The sequence below is a fragment of the Budorcas taxicolor genome, chromosome 17 (genome assembly GCF_023091745.1).
Source record: "Budorcas taxicolor isolate Tak-1 chromosome 17, Takin1.1, whole genome shotgun sequence".
NCBI lineage: Eukaryota > Metazoa > Chordata > Mammalia > Artiodactyla > Bovidae > Budorcas > Budorcas taxicolor.
Window position 1 is genome coordinate 35,861,382 of NC_068926.1, and position 22,362 is coordinate 35,883,743.

At 34.5% G+C, this 22,362-nt stretch overlaps 1 protein-coding gene across 1 annotated transcript in view; it reads right to left on the reverse strand.

Annotated features, from left to right (window-relative positions):
- Positions 1–21,436, reverse strand: part of BLTP1 (bridge-like lipid transfer protein family member 1) — a 186,021-nt gene extending 164,585 nt beyond the window's left edge. The window contains exons 1-8 of the mRNA XM_052654644.1: positions 21,340–21,436; positions 18,580–18,696; positions 17,496–17,574; positions 16,409–16,473; positions 10,028–10,214; positions 4,137–4,218; positions 3,188–3,381; positions 1,156–1,235 (exon numbers count right to left, since the gene is read on the reverse strand). Coding sequence (XP_052510604.1) covers positions 1,156–1,235; positions 3,188–3,381; positions 4,137–4,218; positions 10,028–10,214; positions 16,409–16,473; positions 17,496–17,574; positions 18,580–18,696; positions 21,340–21,436 — 901 coding nt within the window. The remainder of the gene's footprint in view (positions 1–1,155; positions 1,236–3,187; positions 3,382–4,136; positions 4,219–10,027; positions 10,215–16,408; positions 16,474–17,495; positions 17,575–18,579; positions 18,697–21,339) is intronic.
- Between the last annotated feature and the right edge of the window lie 926 nt (positions 21,437–22,362).

Sequence of the window (22,362 nt, forward strand, 5' to 3'; positions counted from 1 at the left end):
TACTCTGATACATTAAAATTGATTGCCCTTGCATTTTGAATAAATCTTTTACAGACATCATGAACTGATCATTTGGAAAATATTGGTTCACTGAAATATGCATACTTTTCCCAAACAGACAAATTTTATTATTAAATATCTAAAAATTCATATTGTTAATATTACTGGTAGTCTCATCAGAAAAGCTGTCAAGCTCACAGTGGCAGACTCAAATTTTCCAAAATTCAAATTTTCACATGAAAGCACAAAACTATAGTTTGTCTCTAGTTGCTCTTTGAGGCAAAACTGGTGTTCCTTAAAAAGTACAAACAATTCAGCTTGAAACTCAATCACACAGTGATTTTCCTCAAAACATCAGTATACTCTGGTATGGGGCAGAAGTACATTATGTGTACTTATTTTAACAAGTGAATATTTAAAAGTTTAGTCACGGGTCAAGATTTGATAAAAGTAATTTTTACTGCTTAATCAAAGACATAGTAAAGCACACTGGCATTTGTTGTTATTGTGAGTGTGTGGCAGTGAAAAAGACAAGAGATTACTGCTATAGTTTGGAATCACTGCCTTTGATTCATGCTAAAGCATCAGCAGTTTTGTCCACCACAACTTTTGCATCATCAGTACAATATGGCAAAAATAAAATGGCAAATAACGTCCTAATTCCGAAAATACTCTGACCTCATAAACCTCCTGAAATGTATGAAAAAGAGAATTAGGAAAATATGACTAAAAATACAATTTTTAGCTACTTTATAAAACTGAGACCACCTGTGAAGTACTATAACTAGCTAGACTTTAATCCTTAAACTTTAAGCCTCAAATTTAACTTAGTCAGCATGAACTACTTTAACTATCACCACATTCTCTAGTGGCTTTCACTCATAGTCACTTGTATGCACAATTTCTGAAGTGTACCTGCAAAAATGGAATCTGAATGATTTCTATATTGTTCTTTTTTGATATGAAATACTGGAGTATTAATATTCAACTTTGGACGAATGACAGATATTTTTTAGGTAGGCATTCTCACATGCACATTTACCATTACTGATGCTTATTTATATCCTAAGTAAAGACACTTAAATAAAAGTAGATATCAGCATTTCATAGAAGAAACAGAACTGTAGCTACAAAACATATTTTAAAAAATAATACCTGGCTCATCCATGTAATAGTAGATGTCAACATCATTTGACTGCATCACCACAAAACCTTCTCCCATTAATCTTGGTGGTCTACACAAAGGAAGAAAGAAGGCAAACTAAGTACATCTCCAGAATATAAAATGTTTGGTATTTTAATTAATGATAATAGGTAAAAGCAAAAAAGAAAAAAGAAAACTAAAAAGCAATCAGTGTAGCATCTTGAAAAGGGAAAACATCTTTCACATTTACAATAAACTGTTCCATAACTGCTTTATATATTAGACTATTTAAAAAGTAGGCACTAAAAAATTTCTGATCAGTAAATTGGTTTAAGAAAGAAAAAAATGTTTGGCATTTTGTTTTGAACAAGAGAAATCAATTTAAAACAAAATCTAATTAAATACAATGAAAAACAATGTTCACTGAAATAGAATAATCATATTCTGCATTTGCAACGATAAGTTTAAAATTAGACTTGGAATTCAGCCAATTTATAATAATAATACTATAAAACTGATTGAGAAATATCACCTTATATACTGTAAAACAAAGTATAACCTTTCAGAAACATTAAATTAAAAAATCTCATTTCAACAACTTTATATTACCTATTTCCAAGAATATTTAGTTGATCAACTTGAAATAAATCGAAATAAATTTAAAGCACACATCTTGAACTCATTCTGGAATGAGTGTTTCTGTGCATTCAAACAATTTCCCACTTTACTTGCTTTAATTTAACAACCTTTATCTTTGTCATATACCACAATATCTTCCTTCCATATCAAAATTAACATCTTAATCATTAGATAATACAGCACATACAAATTCAACAGTCTTCTTATAAATCATAAAGTTTAGCATTCAATTTCATCATACTATCTCCATGCTTACTTTTGAAGAGTGAAAAATACAACTTTAACTCTTCTTACAAAAACAGTGGGATACTTTTTCATTTTACTCTCTAGTAATTTTTATAAAACCCAGGATTTATTTTTTCAGTATTACAACTTGTACCCATAAATATAGAACAGTGTGCATAGCATACATTTCAAGATATTTAGCAAATTCAATGATCTGAAGAGTGAAACCAGGTAGATCCACAGCCTCCCTGGTACACAAGCAGAGAAAACGACTGTGTCACTCTAGCCAAGCCCTAGAAAATCTAATTACAAGCTATTCAAAAGCTGGAACTAAAAAGGAATAATCATGCTTCTTATAACCTCAAACTTTATATTGCCTACACACAAAGCTAAAAATTGAGACACAGCAGAAACTCATCATATGAGTACTTACATTACACAAATTTAACCATAGAGATTCCTTCACAAAAAACAACAGAGATTGAGAATAATAAAAATTACAAGAGCCCTAATATAACTCATGAGCATATGGCCTGGAGTCAGATGGGATTTATGTGTCTGCTGTTAACTGAGGGTCGCAGTCCTCTAGAATGGAAGCATCCCACCACAATGAGACAACTCTAGTGTGCATCATTACAACATGTCTCCTAAATGCAAGCAGCTACTTCACTAAAAAAAGAGCAAATCTGGAAAGATAGGTGGAAAACTGACTGGGACTTAAATGTCAAACAAGCCCCCAAACCGTCTTAATTTCATGAGTTTTCTGAGACTAATTTTGATTTCATTTTCAACTTTTCATTAACTCAAATGGTATTCCACTATAATGAATTTGTTAAATTTACTATTTATCCATCCCTTCTCAAAGTAAAAACCTAGCTGTAAAGTGTATTTTCTAACATACAAACATCGAAGCTTAACTGCCCAAAATAAATTTCCCAAATACTCTAAGAAGAAGAGGATAGAAAAATAAGTTTATAGAAAAATATTTAAAATAGGGGTATACCAATGGATAAACTCCATTTATCTTATAAAGCAGGAATCCTATCAACTGATTTAATAGAGAGATATAACCAATTATTGCCAAACTTACAGCAAAGAAATTAAAAGGATACTAAAGATTCTAAATGATAGCTACATTATATATAGAGAAGTTATCTGTTATTTTTATGACTTTCTTACTCATCATTTTGAAGACCAACATATCTTGGACTAGGAACAAGCATGACTCGAACATTTTCAAGCTTTCCTTTCACTATATGCATGAACTGGTCAAGATGACTAGAAGGTGGTTTTGTAGTATAAGTTAAGAAAGCATCATCAAAGTTGATGCACAGCGTTTGAGGTTGGTAATGATTTCCAAAGGCCAAACGTCCCTAAAAAAAAAAAAACAGATAAAGACATATTATGCCATACTATCTAGGTCATATTTATTTTTCCTTAGCTGACCTAATAACAAGCATTTCAAGCAACTACTAAATGACTCCATTTCAGCAGTAAATACTACTACTTAAGTTGCTCCATTTTGGCTTCCCAGATGGTTCAGTGCTAAAGAATCCACCTGCGAATGCAGGAGAAGCAGATTCAACTCCTGGATTGGGAAAATTCCCTGAAGGAGAAAATGGCAACCCACTCCAGTATTTTGGAGAAACACTGAAAAAGTCCAGTGGACAGAGGAGGACTGGCAGGCTATAGTTCATGGGGTCACAAAGAGTCAGACATGACTGACCACACATGCACACCAATCAATTTAGACCAGTGTATAAAGAAATTCAAGCACCTGTGAATAAACAAATAAACCGGAGAAGGCAATGGCAACCCACTCCAGTACTCTTGCCTAGAAAAGCCCATGGACAGAGAAGCCTGGTAGGCTGCAGTCCATGGGGTCGCTAAGAGTCTTGCACGACTGAGCGACTTCACTTTTGCTTTTCACTTTCATGCACTGGAGAAGGAAATGGCAACCCACTCCAGTATTCTTGCCTGGGGAATCCCAGAGATAGAGGAGCCTAGTGGGCTGCCATCTATGGGGTTGCACAGAGTCGGACACGATTGAAGCGACTTAGCAGCAGCAGCAGCAGCAGCAGCAGCAGCAATTACCCATCAAATATTAACTATAGCAGAATTTACTTACTGTGCTAACATTGACCTTTATGACAGGAATAAGTGATCTCCATGAAGATGTGGGGTCTTGAGATTCTGTTTTTACTTTAACTCTGAAAAGAAAAAACAAAAATTGACATATATGAAAAATGAGAATAAGTATCTAAGAACACTCTCGACTTTCTCACAATACACATCATTAATATCAGCTGTACCTTTACAAATATAGCTGAAGACTATTCAGTAACAAAACAAGGACTATCTAATGGAACACTAATATCCCTAAAATGTCTCATAAAATGTTCTCTTACCACACATTATCAATTTTTACATAAGAAGTTGTAACAGAAAAGCATATTTTTAGAATGACAAACTTTAATGACAAAAGTCTAAATTTTGATGTGCTGTCATTATATCTATCATTATGTCCATGACACAAAAATGTAACATTTTACAAAAGAGCAAAAATTATAATTAAAACAAAAATGATCAAGGTACACATCACTTAGATGTTTTAAGTGCTTCAAGTACTTCTAACAGTTCAGCTGATTCTTTTCCTTCCCTACACCCACCACCTGGTGACAAAATAATTTTCTTTTAATAAAATGAAAAAGGATAGACCAAGAATAAAAAAAAAAAAGGAAATTCAGTTCAGTTCAGTTCAGTCAGTCGTGTCCAACTCTTTGCGACCCCATGGACCACAACATGCCAGGCCTCCCTGTCCATCACCAACTCCCAGAGTTTACCCAAACTCATGTCCACTGAGTCAGTGATGCCATCCAACCATCTCATCTTCTATCATACCCTTCTCCTCCCGCCTTCAATCTTTCCCAGAATCAGAGTTTTTTCAAATGATTCAGCTCTTCGCATCACGTGACCAAAGTACTGGAGTTTCAGCTTCAACATCAGTCCTTCCAATGAACACTCAGGACTGATCTCCTTTAGGATGGACCGGTTGGATTTCCTTGCAGTCCAAGGGACTCTCAAGAGTCTTCTCCAACACCACAGTTCAAAAGCATCAATTCTTCGGCACTCAGCTTTCTTCACAGTCCAACTCTCACGTCTATACGTGACTACTGGAAAAACCATAGCCTTGACTAGACAGACCTTTGTTGGCAAAGTAATGTCTCTGCTTTTTAATATGCTCTCTAGGTTGGTCATAACTTTCCTTCCAAAGAAATTGGCCATACACAAAGTACACAAAATTCAAGAAATGAAAAGTTCTCAGCAATTCACTAAAGATTTCATATGAAAACTTGAGGCGCGTCTCTTCAATAATTCTGTAACTCCTAAATCACACTTCTAGAGCTGTATTTGTAAGGTGGCCCTCAGTGCTTAAAACTAAATTCAAAACTAATCTCATAACCAGCCCCTAACCTCTTTCTCAAGGTTCCCTTCATGCATGCTAAGTTGCTTCAGTCATGTCCAACTCTCTGCAAGCCTATGGACTGCAGTCGTCCAAGCTCCTCTCTAGGCAAGAATACTGTAGTGAGTTGCCATGCCCTCTCCTCCAGGTGAACTTCCCTGACCCAAGGATCCAGCCCAGGTCAATCTGCATTGCAGGCAGATTGTTTACCACTCATGCCACCTGGGAAGCCAACTAAGCATGTTGTTCTTAAGCCGCTCAGTCGTATCCAACTGTTTGTGAGCCCGTGGACTGCAGAACGTCAGGATTCCCTGTCCTTCACCATCTGCCAGAGCTTGCTCAAACTCATATCCATTGAGTCAGTGATGCCATCTATCTCATCCTCTGTCATCCCTTCTCCTCCTAAGACTAAGCATGACCACAGTTTAAATTAGAAATTTGGATTCATTGTTGACTCACTCTTCTTATTCATTCTCCACATCTCCTCCATCACCCTCTTAAGTATCCATTTCCATAAGTGTATCTGGAATCCATCCACTTTTCTCCCTTCCTCTTTTTTGACAAGCCAGTTGATAATCATCTCTACCTTGAACTGTTACAACATCCTTTTATCTTGTCTCCCTGCCTCCAGTCTTATTTCCCTCCAATCATAACACAGCGCTGTTGACCTGAGGTAAGGCCCCATTTCTAACAGTGAATCCTGCTAACCATTTTAGTTTAATTTATCCCCACCTCAAGTAATCCACTCCAGCCTCAGTAACAACGTCTCTATTGCATATGTCGTTTCTTCTCCATGACCCTGCATCTCCTTCTCTGCTTATGTCATTTAAGGCTTCAAACTTTCCTGATCCTTCTGTATGTGCCCAGAGAACTCTGTTTTGTCCCTGTTATATTTCTTGCACTAAAACTGTCTATTAAGTGTTCGAACTCCCATCAGTTCAGTTCAGTTGCTCAGTAGTGTCCGACTCTTTGCGACCCCATGAATTGCAGTACGCCAGGCCTCCCTGTCCATCACCAACTCCTGGAGTTCACTCAGACTCACGTCCATCGAGTCAGTGATGCCATCCAGCCATCTCATCCTCGATCATCCCCTTCTCCTCCTGCCCCCAATCCCTCCCAGCATCAGAGTCTTTTCCAGTGAGTCAACTCTTCACATGAGGTGGCCAAAGTACTGGAGTTTGAGCTTTAGCATCATTCCTTCCAAAGAAATCGCAGGGCTGATCTCCTTCAGAATGGACTGGTTGGATCTCCTTGCAGTCCAAGGGACTCTCAAGAGTCTTCTCCAACACCACAGTTCAAAAACATCAATTCTTCAGTGCTCAGCCTTCTTCACAGTCCAACTCTCACATCCATACATGACCACAGGAAAAACCACAGCCTTGACTAGACGGACCTTAGTCGGCAAAGTAATGGCTCTGCTTTTGAATATGCTATCTAGGTTGGTCATAACTTTTCTTCCAAGGAGTAAGTGTCTTTTAATTTCATGGCTGCAACCACCATCTGCAGTGATTTTGGAGCCCCCCAAAATAAAGTCTGACACTGTTTCCACTGTTTCCCCATCTATTTCCCATGAAGTGATGGGACCAGATGCCATGATCTTTGTTTTCTGAATGTTGAGCGTTAAGCCAACTTTTTCACTCTCCTCTTTCCCTTTCATCAAGAGGCTTTTTAGTTCCTCTTCACTTTCTGCCATAAGAATGGTGTCATCTGCATATCTGAGGTGACTGATATTTCTCCCGGCAATCTTGATTCCAGCTTGTGCTTCTTCCAGTCCAGCGTTTCTCATGATGTACTCTGAATATAAGTTAAATAAGCAGGGTGACAATATACAGCCTAGACGTACTCCTTTTCCTATTTGGAACCAGTCTGTTGTTCCATGTCCAGTTCTCACTGTTGCTTCCTGACCTGCATACAGATTTCTCAGGAGGCAGGTCAGGTGGTCTGGTATTCCCATCTCTCTCAGAATTTTCCACAGTTTATTGTGATCCACACAGTCAAAGGCTTTGGCATAGTCGATAAAGCAGAAATAGATGTTTTTCTGGAGCTCTCTTGCTTTTTCCATGATCCAGCGGATGTTGGCAATTTGATCTCTGGTTCCTCTGCCTTTTCTAAAACCAGCTTGAACATCAGGAAGTTCATGGTTCACATATTGCTGAAGCCTGGCTTGGAGAATTTTGAGCATTACTTTACTAGCATGTGAGGTGAGTGCAATTGTGCAGTAGTTTGAGCAGGCTGTAAATTCCCTCAAGAAGTTGTCATATTCTCACTATCTCCAGTACCTAAGCTCAGTGCCTGGGACATAATATGCATTACATATTTAACTGAGAAATAAACATCCTCATCATCTACTTTATAAAAAAAACAAGTGGCTTCCGTGGTGTTCCAGTGGTTAAGGGGTCCACCTTGCAATGTAGAGGATACTGGTTTGAGCCCTCACCCAGGATGATCTCATATGCCTCAGACTAACTAAGCCTGCACACCACAACTACTGAGTCCGAGCTCTAGAGCACCACAACTACTGAAGTCTGCACTCTGTAGAACCTATGCTCTGTAACAAGAGAAGCCACTGAAATGAGAAGACCTGGCACTGCAACTAGAAAAAGCTCACATGCAGCAATGAAGACCCAACACAGCCATACATAAATTAATCTTAAAAAAAAAAACTACTTTGTGTACAACACTGCTTCAACATTCAAAAATCAACAGCCTAAAAGTGAAAAATCAAAGGATCATATCAAGAGATACAAAAAAATTTGACAAAATCCAATATTTACTCATGATTAAAACCTCGTGGTAAACTATGAATAGAGGTGGACTTCCTCAACTTGATAAAGAATAACAAAAAAAACTACAGTTAACATCATACTTAATAGTGAGAAACTGGAAGTTTTCCCACAAAAACTAGGTACAAAGCAAGGATGTTCCTTGTCATCATTTTTCTCGTGATTTGTACTAGAAGTGCTCTAGCTACTGCAATAAGACCAAAAAAAAAAAAAAAAACAGGAAAGAAAAGGTATACAGACTAAGAAGGAAGAAATAAGATGAAATAAGAGTCTTTCCTTGCAGCTGACACAATCATCCACGTAGAAAAGTTGGAAAGAAGTGACCAAAAATACTCTTAGAACTAATAAGTAACTATAGCAAGGTTGCAAGATACAAGATTAGTAATATACAAGTATCAATCACTTTCCTATATACTAGTAATGAGCAAACGGATTTTGAAATTTAAAATATATTACTATACTTTAGCACCACAGAAAATTAAATACTTAGGTGTATATTTAACAATTTTTATATAAGATCTATGTGAGGAAAACTAAAAAACTCTGATGAAAGATATCAAAGAGAACTAAATAATTAGAAGACATTCCATGTTCACTGAAAGGAAGACACAACACTGTCAAGATGTCAGTTCTTCCCAACTTGATTTATAGATTCAATGCAATCCCTACTGAAATCTCAACAAGTTATTCTGTGAATATTGCCAAGTGGATTCTAAAGTTTATTTGAAGAAGCAAAAGATCAAGAATAGCCAAGAAAATAATGAAGGAGAAAAGCAACATTGGAGGAATGACTTCAGTTGATTTCAAAACTTAACTACAAAGCTACAGAAATCAACACACTGTGGTACTGGTGAAAGAAAATGAATAGGTCAATGAAACAGAACACAGAACCTAAAAACCAATAAAATGAAATTATATAATTGTATATGCACCTTAACTATGTATATGTATTTTTAGACTTGTGAGTGATAGTTGCTCAGTCATGCCTGACTCTTTGCAACCCCATGGGATGTAGCCTGCCTGGCTCCTCTGTTCACGGAATTCTCCAGGCAAGATTATTGGAGTGGGTCACCATTTCCTTCTCCAGAGGATCTTCCAGACCCAGGGATCCTGCATTGCAGGAGAGTCTTTACCATCTGAGCCACCAGGAAAGCCTGCTATTAAGAGACATTTCTAAGTATAAAGACAGGTCAACTTAAAAAGTATCAGCAGATACATGTTTGACTATCTTATAATCTATAGACAATACATTAGAATATGTAATGAATCCATACACCTTTTCCAAAGGAATACCCAAGACAGAAGTAACAATAAAGTTATAAATGACAGTCATCAATCAGATGAAAAAAATTAGATGAAGCTTTTCTCTCTCGAAGAGATGGGGACTGGGCAAGTGATCAGGAAGGAAATACAATGTGCTTTTAACTTTGCATGAAAAATAATGTTTAGACTTATGTGTGTGTATTTAAAAGAATAAAAAACAAATTGATAGCAGTAGTTATCAACATGAGAGAAGTATAACTGGTAAGCAGAGCAGACTGGACAGCTTAAGCTGATATCTAATCTTTTTTACATAATTCTACATATTTTACATAATTCTATTCTATATTATTCTATATAATTTTTAAAGAATTTTATAATTATAAAAATAAAAGTTTTAGCTAATCTACAAAGAAAGATTAGGCTGTGTTTAGGTGAACAGTGTTAATAATATTCTAATAAAAACAGGTATTTAAATGTTGGAGATTAATAAAATTCAAGTGTGACATCAACCTTTCAATTTTGGACTGGGTTCTTGTTCTTCCATTTTCTCGTGTTTTATCATCTTCTTTCTTGGGTGGAATTATTGTTGGCTCCAAACCAAACAATTCTTGAAGATGTCCATAAAGATCCGAACGATTATAGACATGAAATTCAAAGTCATTGACTGTGATGTATAATCTAGTTTCTGCTTTTGGATCTAAAGATATCAATTAAAAAAAAAAAAGTTTTTAGTCAACTTTTAAAAAACTTTAGTTAAAGTTTTAAGCCAAATTCTTTTCCAAAGCTAAAGTAACTCAAATGATTTATTTTAAAATAGAATTCTGACAAAAAGGAATTATATTTTAAAAGTAATAAAACATTGACAAAACAAAGAGAAAAAGGTGATGTCACTATAGTATTTCAGCTTGGCATTCCAAAACAATCTGAATTTCTACATCCCAGCTGTATCACAACAAAGAGATTTTATGCCAGGAAGAGCACAGTGCCATTTACAGAGTAAAACTTTACCCCAATATAGCCATAAGTGTATACTAAAATAGACGTAGTAAAATGTTCAAGTTATAATGCATTAAAATATCACACTGGTATTTGAACTTGTGCATCACAGAAACTATGACTTTACAAATAATAGTTTGTTTTTAAAAACTACACAATGCTAAAACAAAGATTTCATGAATTGTAGGCTCAAATATTAATAATAATTTCAAATAAAAGATGTAACTGTATTAAAAGTCAAGCAAGACAAAATAATAATAGTTTAGCCATTACACAAAGTCAAGGACCTTTAGTTCTTCCTCAAGGGCTGAGCCATGTCCTCTGAACTCTTCTGCAGATACTGAAATCCCTATAAGGGGGAAGAAGTTAACTGTATGCTGTCCACTAGCACGTAAACCGCAGACCAGCTAAAACCAGAAGGGTGATGACGCTGACTCCCCATTACCCTACCACCAACCAATGAGAAGAATGTCTGTGAGCTGATCACACCCTGCCCTTTGAACACTGTAAGACTCTCTCCAAGGTGGGACACACAGTCTTGAGGGCATTAGCTCCTCTAGCCTGGCAAAGCAATGAAATTATTTCTCTCAACTTCATCCACAACTCTGACTCTGAGATTTAATCCAGCAGCAGTATGCAGAGGCCGAATTTCAGCAACACACATATACAGCCTCTTTGGGGGAAAAAAAAAAAATTGGGAAAACCTACACTAGATTCTCTAGGAACCAGAAAAAGACAGTAAATAAACAGTAAAAAGGATGTAAGACTGAATTCCTGTAACACTGTTTGCAAATGTTATGATCTAAGGCAGTACATTAACCACCCTTAGCCTCATTCTCTCTATAAAATGAGAATACCTCTACCTACGTGTAAGATGATTACACCATAAATACTAGTTCTCTTGCCTTAGCAGGTTAAATTCTTACTAGTCATGTTGATTTATAACAAATTTTCTTCTTTTTAAATAATCTTTCATTTCATAGTATGATATAATGTTCATCATAATAATAAAAACAGCTCATCTCTATTGAACAGTTGCTATGTTCTAGGTACTGTTCTAGCCACTTTACTCAGAGAATTTAATTTAATCCTCACAACAAACCTAGCAGAGCCCAAAATTATATAACTCAGAGGAAGACTAAAATCCAGGTCTCCAAATACTAGTTCTTTTTAAACACAAAGTAGAATTACTTATCAATTTTATCAATAAATATAATGGCTATAACAAAAGCAAAAATGTTATTAATCCCTGAAAACAAAAATGTATCAAAAGGGTCCAGGTATTTCTTGGCATTTTACAAAAAACTCATCAACAGTCATACTTTAAACGTAGTATTTAATTGTTAAATTCTGGTAACACTAGATTTCTCACTGACATTTATCTCTCCTGGAAATTTTAAAAGCAGTTTTTAGGTTTCATTCATTCTGATGACACTTGGAGTCAAACAGAAAATTTTAATTAATACATAATTTAAGAAAGGTATAATCAACTGGTTCTTTTAAATCTCTCTACATTAATAATGTTCTACACTTGAAGGCAGAAATCTTCTTCTCATACTTCTTGTCATCTTAACATTCATATGATGAGCTTCCCAAATTCATTTGTTAATAAAGTTGTTCATTGTTATTCAGTTGCTAAGTTATGTCCAACTCTTTGCAACCCCAAGGACTGTTGCACACCAGGCTCCTCTGTCCTCCACTATCTCCCAGAGTTTGCTCAAACTCACGTCCATTGAGTCAGTGATGCTATCTAACCATCTCATCCTCTGTCGCCCCTTTCCCTTCCTGCCCTCAATCTTTCCCAGCATCAGGGTCTTTTCCAATGAGTGGGCTGTTCGCATCTGAGCTTCAGTTTTAGCATCAGTCTAATGAATATTCAGAGTTAATTTCCTTTAGGATTGACCAGTTTGATCTCCTTACTGTCCAAGGGACTCTCAAGAGCCTTTTCCAGTACCATAGTACGAAAGCATCAATTCTTCGGCACTGGAACTTCTCGACAGTCCAACTCTCACATCCGTATATGGTTAATGGAAAAATCATGGCTTTGACTGTATGGACCTTTCTTGGCAAAGTGATGTCTCTGTCTAGGTTTGTCATAGCTTTCCTTTCAAGGAGTAAGCATCGCCCAATAGATATAAGTACAGACATATAAGGCTCTTAACAAGCAGTTAATTTATGAGGGAAAAAAGTAAATAAATGTTGTAGAACAGTGTAAGTCTCCTGAACAAATAGCTAATTGAGACTTATTCTCCAAAGGGAATTCAGGGAAAAAGGCACTATTTAATTATGCAATTGGGACACATGTTATTTGTAGTAAAAAATCAAAGTGCTACCAAGGCCTTGTAATATACTCAGAATCAAGTCTATTGACCTTTCAAAAATTGTTCAGGGATTTTTATTTCCTTCATGTATTTAACAAACAAGATTTAGATGCTACAAATTTAACAGTATTAGATTATATTAGGCTAAAACTTCTAAGCAACAAAATAATAGGGACATACTTTACCATCACCTTTTCACTCCTTAATAATCTAAGAATTCCTCTGGATAAGAAGGATGCATGTCTAGCTAGTCTCTTTCTTAAAGAACTTGGATCAGTTATTCTTGACCCTCATTCAAGAATTTTGGTGAAGAGCAAACCACTTTAAGGAGATGTTAACATTTCATGATAAAATGAAGTAATTATTTTCTTCAAAACAAAAGACTATGAACAATTTAAGAGGGCATCCCCCATATCAATGAAAATTCTGAAGTGGGCAATCCCAGTAGGCCTAGTTTACAACCTGCAGGTACCTCTGGATACTGCAAATGCCTTCATTCCTCTCATAAGCTGTGATAAATGTTTATTTATACATAAGAATCTTCAAGAACCCTCTTGGGCCACATTTGACTAGGCTATTTAATAAATACAAGGGACACTAGACTGGAAATTAGCAGACCTGGGTTTTTGTCCTGATTTTAACAGCTATAATCACAGGAATTTATGATTTTTCCATCTGCAAAATGAGGTGGCTTTGAGGACATTCAGTCCAGTTCAGTTCAGTTTAGTCGCTCAGTCATGTCCGACACTTTGCGACCCCATGAATCACAGCATGCCAGGCCTCCCTGTCCATCACCAACTCCCGGAGTTTACTCAAACTCATGTCCATCGAGTTGGTGATGCCATCCAGCCATCTCATCCTCTGTCGTCCCCTTCTCCTCTTGCCCCCAATCCCTCCCAACATCAAAGTCTTTTCCAATGAGTCAACTCTTCGCATGAGGTGGCCAAAGTAGCTGTTTCCAAATTGATGATGGATTTTGAGAAAAATCGGTTGTTTTCTGTGTTCCTTGGAATTCTGGAGTCAAGAGCATTGGGTGGGGTAGTGTTAGGTCAAATGGGCCTCCTCAACCCATTTCCCTACAGCTTTATCAGTTCACATTATCATTTTAAAACACCAAGGGGGAAAAAATCTGCAATAAAACTTCTAATGCAAATATAAAATGGGGTGGGTTTGTTTGTTTTACCACAAACAAGCTATATAAATGAAGAGAACTTTTGTTTTGGCTCCACTGTAACCTTGCTTGCTGAGCCAAGGGAAGTCCAAGTTTATGTTAACCAACATGTAAAAAGAAAAAAGATTAAATCAAAACAGCAAGACCTTACCACACAGACTGCAAGATTAACAGAAGCATGACATGCTGAGGAAAAATACTCCCCTAAAGTAATCTATCTCTAAGGCACAAACTAGATGGACTTTTCAAACTAAATCAAGGGTAGAAATACTGGGCATGCCCAAAATTAAGTAAATGTGTTAGAAACTAGAACTGAACTCAAAAGAACCTGGCTCTCAGGAATGAGCTTTACCCACCTCTAAAGCGTAAGATAGCTTTAATTAAGTACCACCTTTAAGACTTACAGTCAAATTAAAAAAAAGAATCAAGAATATTCTCTCCACAATACCTAAGCAATGTAGGAAAGTGCTTCAAAACTCTGAATTTATTCAAATTTCATATTAATAAAAAGTCAAAACTTAAAAACAAAAGATACCCAATGCACTAACATATTATCTAAAGGACATTTTATTCTCCTGTGAGAATGCTTATAGTTACTACTAAGAAATGGGGTATAAAGGTTGGTTTAACAACCAAAATTCCAAAATCACAGGTAATGACACAGAGCCATTCTCAATCACAGATTAGAGACTGCAAAAAGTCTCTTCCAAAGGTCCACAGAACACTTTTAACATAAGAAGTCACTCAGCTTCTGTTCAAAATTATCTAATATACAACTCTAATTTTTAGAAAACTTTTCCAGAAATGGAATTTGCCCATTATTCTTTCTAATAATTCTGGTTTCATTAACTCTGCAGATGTCAAATTCTAACCCATTAATGCCAACATTTTCAAGGTAGATAGAGTACATTATGTATTATATAGGAGGGATGAAAGATATGTGGGAGCAAGGGGTTGAAGTTTAGGAAAAAAAGACTAAACAACAGTGAAACAATAGGGAAATCTAAAAATAATTTAGGATAGCTCAAACTTTTGCTAAGTTTTAAAACTTTCAGAACTTTAAATCTATTTTCCCATAGAAAAAACAGTATACATCATGATGAGATTCCTAGGGGAGCTCACTCAACACAACCCAACACTTATTTGGAAATTTCCAAAATCATACAGAAGCAACCACCATTTCAGAATCTCACTGGGGAGCATGAAACACAGGTCCTCATACCTAAGAAAAGGTGGAGGGGGTTTCATTCTCTTTTGACCCTACACTCCCAGGCGGCACTTAAGTTCTCCTTAAAAGTAGTTATCAAAATATGGTCCAGGGACCTCTGGGGGGTCCTGAGACCCTTTCTTGGGGAACATAAAGTCAAAATTATTTTGATAATAGTATTATACTAAGATATTTGACTTTTTAAGAGTCATTTTCAAATGAGTGGACAATGGGGTTTTTTAAAGGCTATAAGAAGTATACGAATATGAAAGCAGAGGTGAGAATTCAATTACCTTCCATTAGGACAGACATTTAAAATATGTGCAAAATTTAAAATGTTATCAGTCTTCTCACTATAGTTTTGCTTTGGAAAAATTATTCTTCATAAGGTGAGCTATTTATTCTAACATGTAATGGATTATAAATATTTCTTAATGATTAAAATATTTCTATAATGACCAGGCTTAATTTTGAATGTAGCAAATATTAAACAGATACAACTTAATAAATAAAAGCTCTTCAGAATTCTCAATTATTTAGAATGTAACAAATCCTGAGATCAAAAATGTTTGTGAATTACTATTCTAGAAAGTAAAGACCAGGTCTCCTCCTTGAGGCCACTGGTGTGGTTAACGTAGAGAAGAAAAGTTACAGGCACAGACAGGAGCACCTAGAGTTGTGAAATGAACAGGTGAGCAGAATATACTCAGATAAAATTCTGATGATAAAAAGCAGAAACAGAAGAGAGTCTAGAGTACGCATTTCCTCTTTTCTACACATCCTTACCATAGTAGATAAATGCGAATTAGTAGCAATGTTACATAAAAGTATGAATAAAGCAAAGAAGCTAAAAAGATAAGTATCTTAGTAGAGTGATCAAAGAGTGCTAGGAAAGCCACTTTAACCACAGTATGGGATTCAGTCCACAGATGTAATAGGAGGTAAGACTAGAAGGGTCATACTGAGAATAACCCTAAATAAACAACAGACTAACGAAACTAAATTTAACCATGCAGTGGAAAGCTGCTGAAGGATTTTCAGCCAAGGAAGTTAAAATCAGTTCTGTAAATTCCAAAGCTCTTAAAAATATTTTTATCTATTACAAAATGTGAAACATTTTAACATCTACAAATCAAAATTCTGATTATATTACTGAAGATATCAAACACATGAAAAAATGAAACCCTGATGCTTACCATGTTGCTTCTGCTTTGGATTATACATTTTCCACCACCGAAAAATTATAAATCCATCTTGAATTCTAAGCAAGATAAATTACAAAATTGAAAGCTTAAACAACAATTTATTTAACTCATTTCTTAGTTATTATAAAAAGCAGGAAATTGATAACAAGGAAATACAGAAAACTGGACACTAGCATACATAGGAAAATAAAGTGTTAACAGAAAAAGCTTTTTCTTTTTAAAGTGATATTTTTAAAATGAAGTTAAAATTATATAAACTAAAAGTCAAATCTTGAAAGGGAAATATTAGCACACAAAGGGAAAACTTTTAAAGATTTTCTTTCATTTCTATAATGATGTATCACTTCATATCCCCAAAGGATGGAATTATAGCCTAACTTTTACTTTTAACTTGAAAATAGTTGTAGACTCACAAAGAAGTTATGTCTACTGTTATAAGTGAGGTGCGAGTGCTGCCAAACTCTAGCACTTCTCAACTAATTTAGTGTCTCCAAATTTATCCAAGTAACAAATTTTAAGAAAATCACATGAATAGTGTAAGCTTTTCTTTCAAGGCTTACAGAAGACAGAATACATCAAACATATGAACTATCATTTTTCATTATATTCAATTTTCATCTCTTTCATAAGGTAAAACTAGAAATGCTATTAACATTAAATTATTCTAAAAATTGACTATCTATAAAAAAGGGATAATGGATAAGAGATATCAACACCCCTGATCCTTGCTTATATAACAAATGACCACAATGAATTCTACAACAAAAATGGTCAAGTAATCTAATGCTCAATTTTTAAAACTAGGGATGATATGAGATTGTTCATTTCTATAAGCTGCTATTCAAATATGATTTTTTTGGCCAGTGTAAACCTTAGCTAAATTAATTCATGGATAGAAACTTTAAAAAAAAAAAAATCAATTCACCAGGTTTGAGTCACGGAAAAAAATGATTGCTGATTTATGGTTTTATTTGAAAATCCAACACTGTTACTATGAAAAAGCAAGCCATATTCAATTCAGTATTATAATCAAAAAAGTTTGTAATATTTCAGATTTAAGATGGATATTTATTTTTACCTAATAGACATGTCTTCTGTAATATAATAGATTTCACGAACCATGACTTTTCCAGAAAGAACAGAGAAAGAAAATGAACCTGTTGTAGGAAAAAAAAAACAAAACAAAAAACCCAGCAGCAATTAATGTAATTGTTTTGAAAATCAGTGGAGCCCTAAAAGCTTTAAATAATCTTCACATTCAATTTATTCAATAATTAAATGTTCTTTCCCTACTTCTTTCCTGATATCCTTACAGCCTTATTAATCTTGTCATTTTCCCCTCAAATATAACAAAAAGTGCCATAGATATCATTACTATGAACTGAGTTACTAAATAATTATTTGAGGACGTTAGTTTAACAGCTACTTCCTATGAATAATTCTCTTAATTAGGCACAGTCATTAAATGAACCCAAAGCAGTTCACTATTTTTCTCCATTAATTTTGGTGACTCCAGGAACCAGTCATTGCCTCAAATTAATGAAAGACTACCTATGTTTGAGAGAACTTTTATTTATGACCACTAAGAGGCGCTCTAAGGAAGAGCAGAAATATTCTATTAGGTGGTCCCTCACCTCTTTTTCCCAGTGGTTCAGGGTTTTTCCAAAGAATATGACTTCCTAATATACCCTCCTATCTACTTGCGAACTTCCCATTTATAAGTAGGTTAAATTAATAACAAAAGCTACAAAATGAAGTACACAAGATGATTCCACTTAGTTACAGATTTTTTAGGCATCAGATTTTTTAAAAAAGCAAAACTTCATCAAGCATTAGAAATTTTCTTTGGATGGTAGAATCATGAGAAATATCCAGTTACATATTTTATACGTGTCCAGATATTTCAAATTATTTTAATGAGGATCTCTTATAAGCCAAAAAAGTCAAAAGGCTACTACAGAAACACTTTGAGAAATAAGAACGAGATAAAGGACATAACCAAATGGTAGTTCAACTCTAGTCAGAGTACTATATTGGAGAAATTTCAGGTAGATTAGTTTAACTTTCATGAAACAAAGTGAATTTTTAAAGCTATTGTGTGTTTACAAAATAAACTTAACAATTTCCAGATTACACAGAAGAAAAAAATTACTCAGACTTACCAATATGAATATAGCCATGCTTGTATAACCTGTTAAGAACCAGTGTTAAAATAAGACCAACATTCCGAGAATTATAATAGGTGAGATAAATAATCCATCCACAAGACAAAATAGTAGCTGTTGGAAAAAAAGAATGCAAAAAAAGGATCTCACTATATATTTCCTTTTGATCACCTTAGCATTTTAATAAAAATTTGTTGATCATTTATCATGTTCAGAAATGAGAAGATTTTTTTCCATATGGTAACATGTCCTCTTACAATACTTGAATTTTTAAAACCAGAGGTTGATTCTACTTTACCTACCTTTCAAATTCATTCTCTTTAATCATTCACCAGAAAAATACAGATTTCAATCAGATCAAGTAAAACAATGTTTCAAGTAAAACTGCTTTCCTTTTTTTCTGTTTCATTTTACACTACTTTGTACAGTTTTATTTATTAAACACACACAAAGTGTTTTGGGAACAGAAAGCCCATATTTCTGAATATTCTGGAAAAAAAAAATCTACCTTTATTAGACTCAGAGTTCATTCCTAAGCTATTTCCTAAAGGCTACAGTCACTTACAAAGAAAACTGATGATTTTTTTACATCAGAGAAAAGTCACTTTTTAAAAAAATCATAAAATAAAGTAAAAATAAAAATTAAAAAAAAAATAAAAAATCCACAGTCTCTGCTTTTAAAATACTGTTGGAAAGAACTGAGAAATTTAACCTACTTAAAGGCATATCTATATTGAATAGGCCACCAAATATCAATACTATTATGTTGCAGTTGGTAAGACAATAACTTACTTTTAAAGAACACCATTAAATACGCTTTAATACATGGTATTCTATATTTGACCATTTTTCATGAAAAGTTTATAGTCACTTATAAAATTTGTAATATTCCTCCCAAAAAACCTAGCTCACTAATAGATAAATGACAAAATATAAGAAAGTATTTTTTGATAAATTTTCTTTTACCTATGCATTTGAAAACTATAACTATTTTCTAGATTAAGACAAAGTAATATAAAGCAATTTAATATATGTAACCTTTTAGCAACACTGTATTAAGTTTGTACTTTTAAAAAATTATGTTAAGATACCTAAAACAAAGCAGTCACTGAGAGTCAAAATACATCATTCATTACTTATGGTAGCTTAGACTGATGTTAATAGCTTTGAGGTAGCAAGTGCTATGATTTGCCCATAAAAATTATTTCTAAAACAATTCTTTTGATGATACAATATTATTTTAAAGTTAAAGTCATCCTGTATTAATTTTTACCGTGAATCACTGTGTGAACAACAAGTTGCTATGGGCTCTTCAGAAAGGCAAAGGTATTTGCTGAGAAAGCATGCTCTCATCTCAGAAAGTAGACCACCTGGGAGCTGTGGCCCTTTCAGTGTATCATGTCCCTCCCTGCTCCATGCCCTTCTATATTGTAAGACCATTAATAAAAGAGAGAGATGAAACAATCCCTCATTGTTTTCCTGGTTGTTGCTACTATTTTCACCTGAAAGAAAGGAGCTGTATACCATGCAAAAGAAAACCCAGAAATTCTAAATGACAGGAAAGGGGGCACACAGGATATAAGAAAGATGTCTGCCTTTAATTAAACTAAAAGATAATTTTCAATGCTGTTTTCATGAAATTGTATTTCATAGTATTGTTTTGCACTTCATTTTACTTTTAAGTTTTCATTATGATAATTTAGAATAATTCATGTTCATCAATCAGGGGAGAAAACACAAAGTTTAAATGGTAAGCCAATCCCACCTACAAACCATAAATCATTATAATTCCCTTTATATACACTTCTCCTCTATTGTAACCCTACCACACAACATCATGAAAGAAGCACAAGCCTACACTCAAGAAAAAGAACAGTTGTATAACCTGTGTAAGTTATTAATTTTTATGGGTCTCAATTCCCCAATAGGTTAATAGGAAAATATCAGCTACCTTCATAAATCTGCTGTGAATATAACTGAGCTAACATATGCAAAATGCCTGTGGCACATGGTACACAGACGTTAATAAATATTTCGTCAAGAAATATTACCATTACCTCCCTTTCCTCTCTCACTCCATCCTGCCCTTCCTATTTTCCTCTCTGCACTTTTCTAATTCTTATGCTAAAATTCAAATCAAATAGCATGAAAATTCCATGAAACAGCTGGACAGTAACAATCTACAGTAATTGCTTCCTTCCTCAATACTTGATGTATTTCTCCTTATCTGTTCATATTCATTCACTCACTCATACATCTTCCCTCTCTCTGCAATTTAATTATATACTGCTTTGTATTATTTGTGTACACCGAGAAAAGTTCTGGAATATAAGACCAAAAAAAATCATTACTGGAAAATTCCACTGTCAGGTACATAAGAAGTGAGCACAGAGATAAGATTTAATTAGGCAAAAACATTTACCAGGAGGATTTATCACTTTATAATAAAACAAAAGTGTTTGTGTGTATGTTAGGATGGGAAATTGAAGAGCTAATCTGAAACAGGAAAGAAAAGCTAGGTCTCGTATCATCCCACTTCCCCTAACACAGACAAGGAAGCAGTCTAAGGAAAACAGCCCTCAAGAGCAGTTTCCAGAGCAAATATTCATAGAAACACAGATTAAAATACTTGTCTCCAAAAAAACAAACAAATAGTATTGTAAGCACTCTAACTTCAGTAAACTACTGCTTAAAATCTGGCAGCTGTTAATCCATACACAAAAAATAATAAAGTACAAGAAAATATATTCTACTTACCAACAAGGAGCCAAACAACATTTGAATTGTGTTCTGTAAGAAAATCTTCTAGTTGAGTGATACTAGGAACAATACTCTCATTTTTCCTTTGATCCATTACTAAAATTTTTCCAGAATAGCATCTAAAAGGCCTGAAAGAGTTCCAAAGTTAGATTTAGAATTTAACCTATATAAGGGGAGAAAGGTGAATTTAATAAATGTGAAAGTTTATTAAATCATAGTTTGCTTTCTTCAAAGACAGGAATGTAAAACTATAACAAACAATAATAACAAGATGTCCATGTTTCTACATAAAATATAAAACAATGTATCATATTTTTAAAGTCCTGATTTCACCAATCTAAGTATGAAGAGATCCAAGTTCAATTACTAAACTCTGGCTCAAAATAAGAGGGACATAATTAGTCTTAAATCTAACCAAAGATATTTATTCTCAACAATCAAGAAATATCAGTCATCAATGTTAGACAAATTCATCTAGACTTGTACCCAAAACTACCACTTAATTATAATGTATTTATATATTAAGCTTTAGTAATCCTTCTTAACCTCTATCAGCTGTGTATTCCCATTATTCCATGAAGAAACAATCTTCCTAGTTTAAATTCATTCTAGATAGAATTTGGACACTAAGCAGATCTCCTGCTATCAGACTCTCAGGACAAAATATAATACATGTCAAATTGTGACCAGACATGTGCAAATGTATTTATGTGTGTGTAACTGAGTATGTGTATGTATGTGTACATGTATATGTGTGTGTGTATATATATATATATGGACTGAGAATCAGCAAAAAGGAATGCAAGTTCTTTTTTTATGATCTAAGAAACAGAAAATTATCCCTCTGAGAGTACAGTATTAACATGACTAACCTAACCCACCTATAACAAAATTACCTTGTGATAAATCAGGAAAAGGACGAGAAAAGTTAGACAAAGAAAGCTATACAGTTAATAATCCTTTACGACCAAAGAGCATACATGACTTTTATGGAGAGACAGAAAGAGAGATTTTAAAACA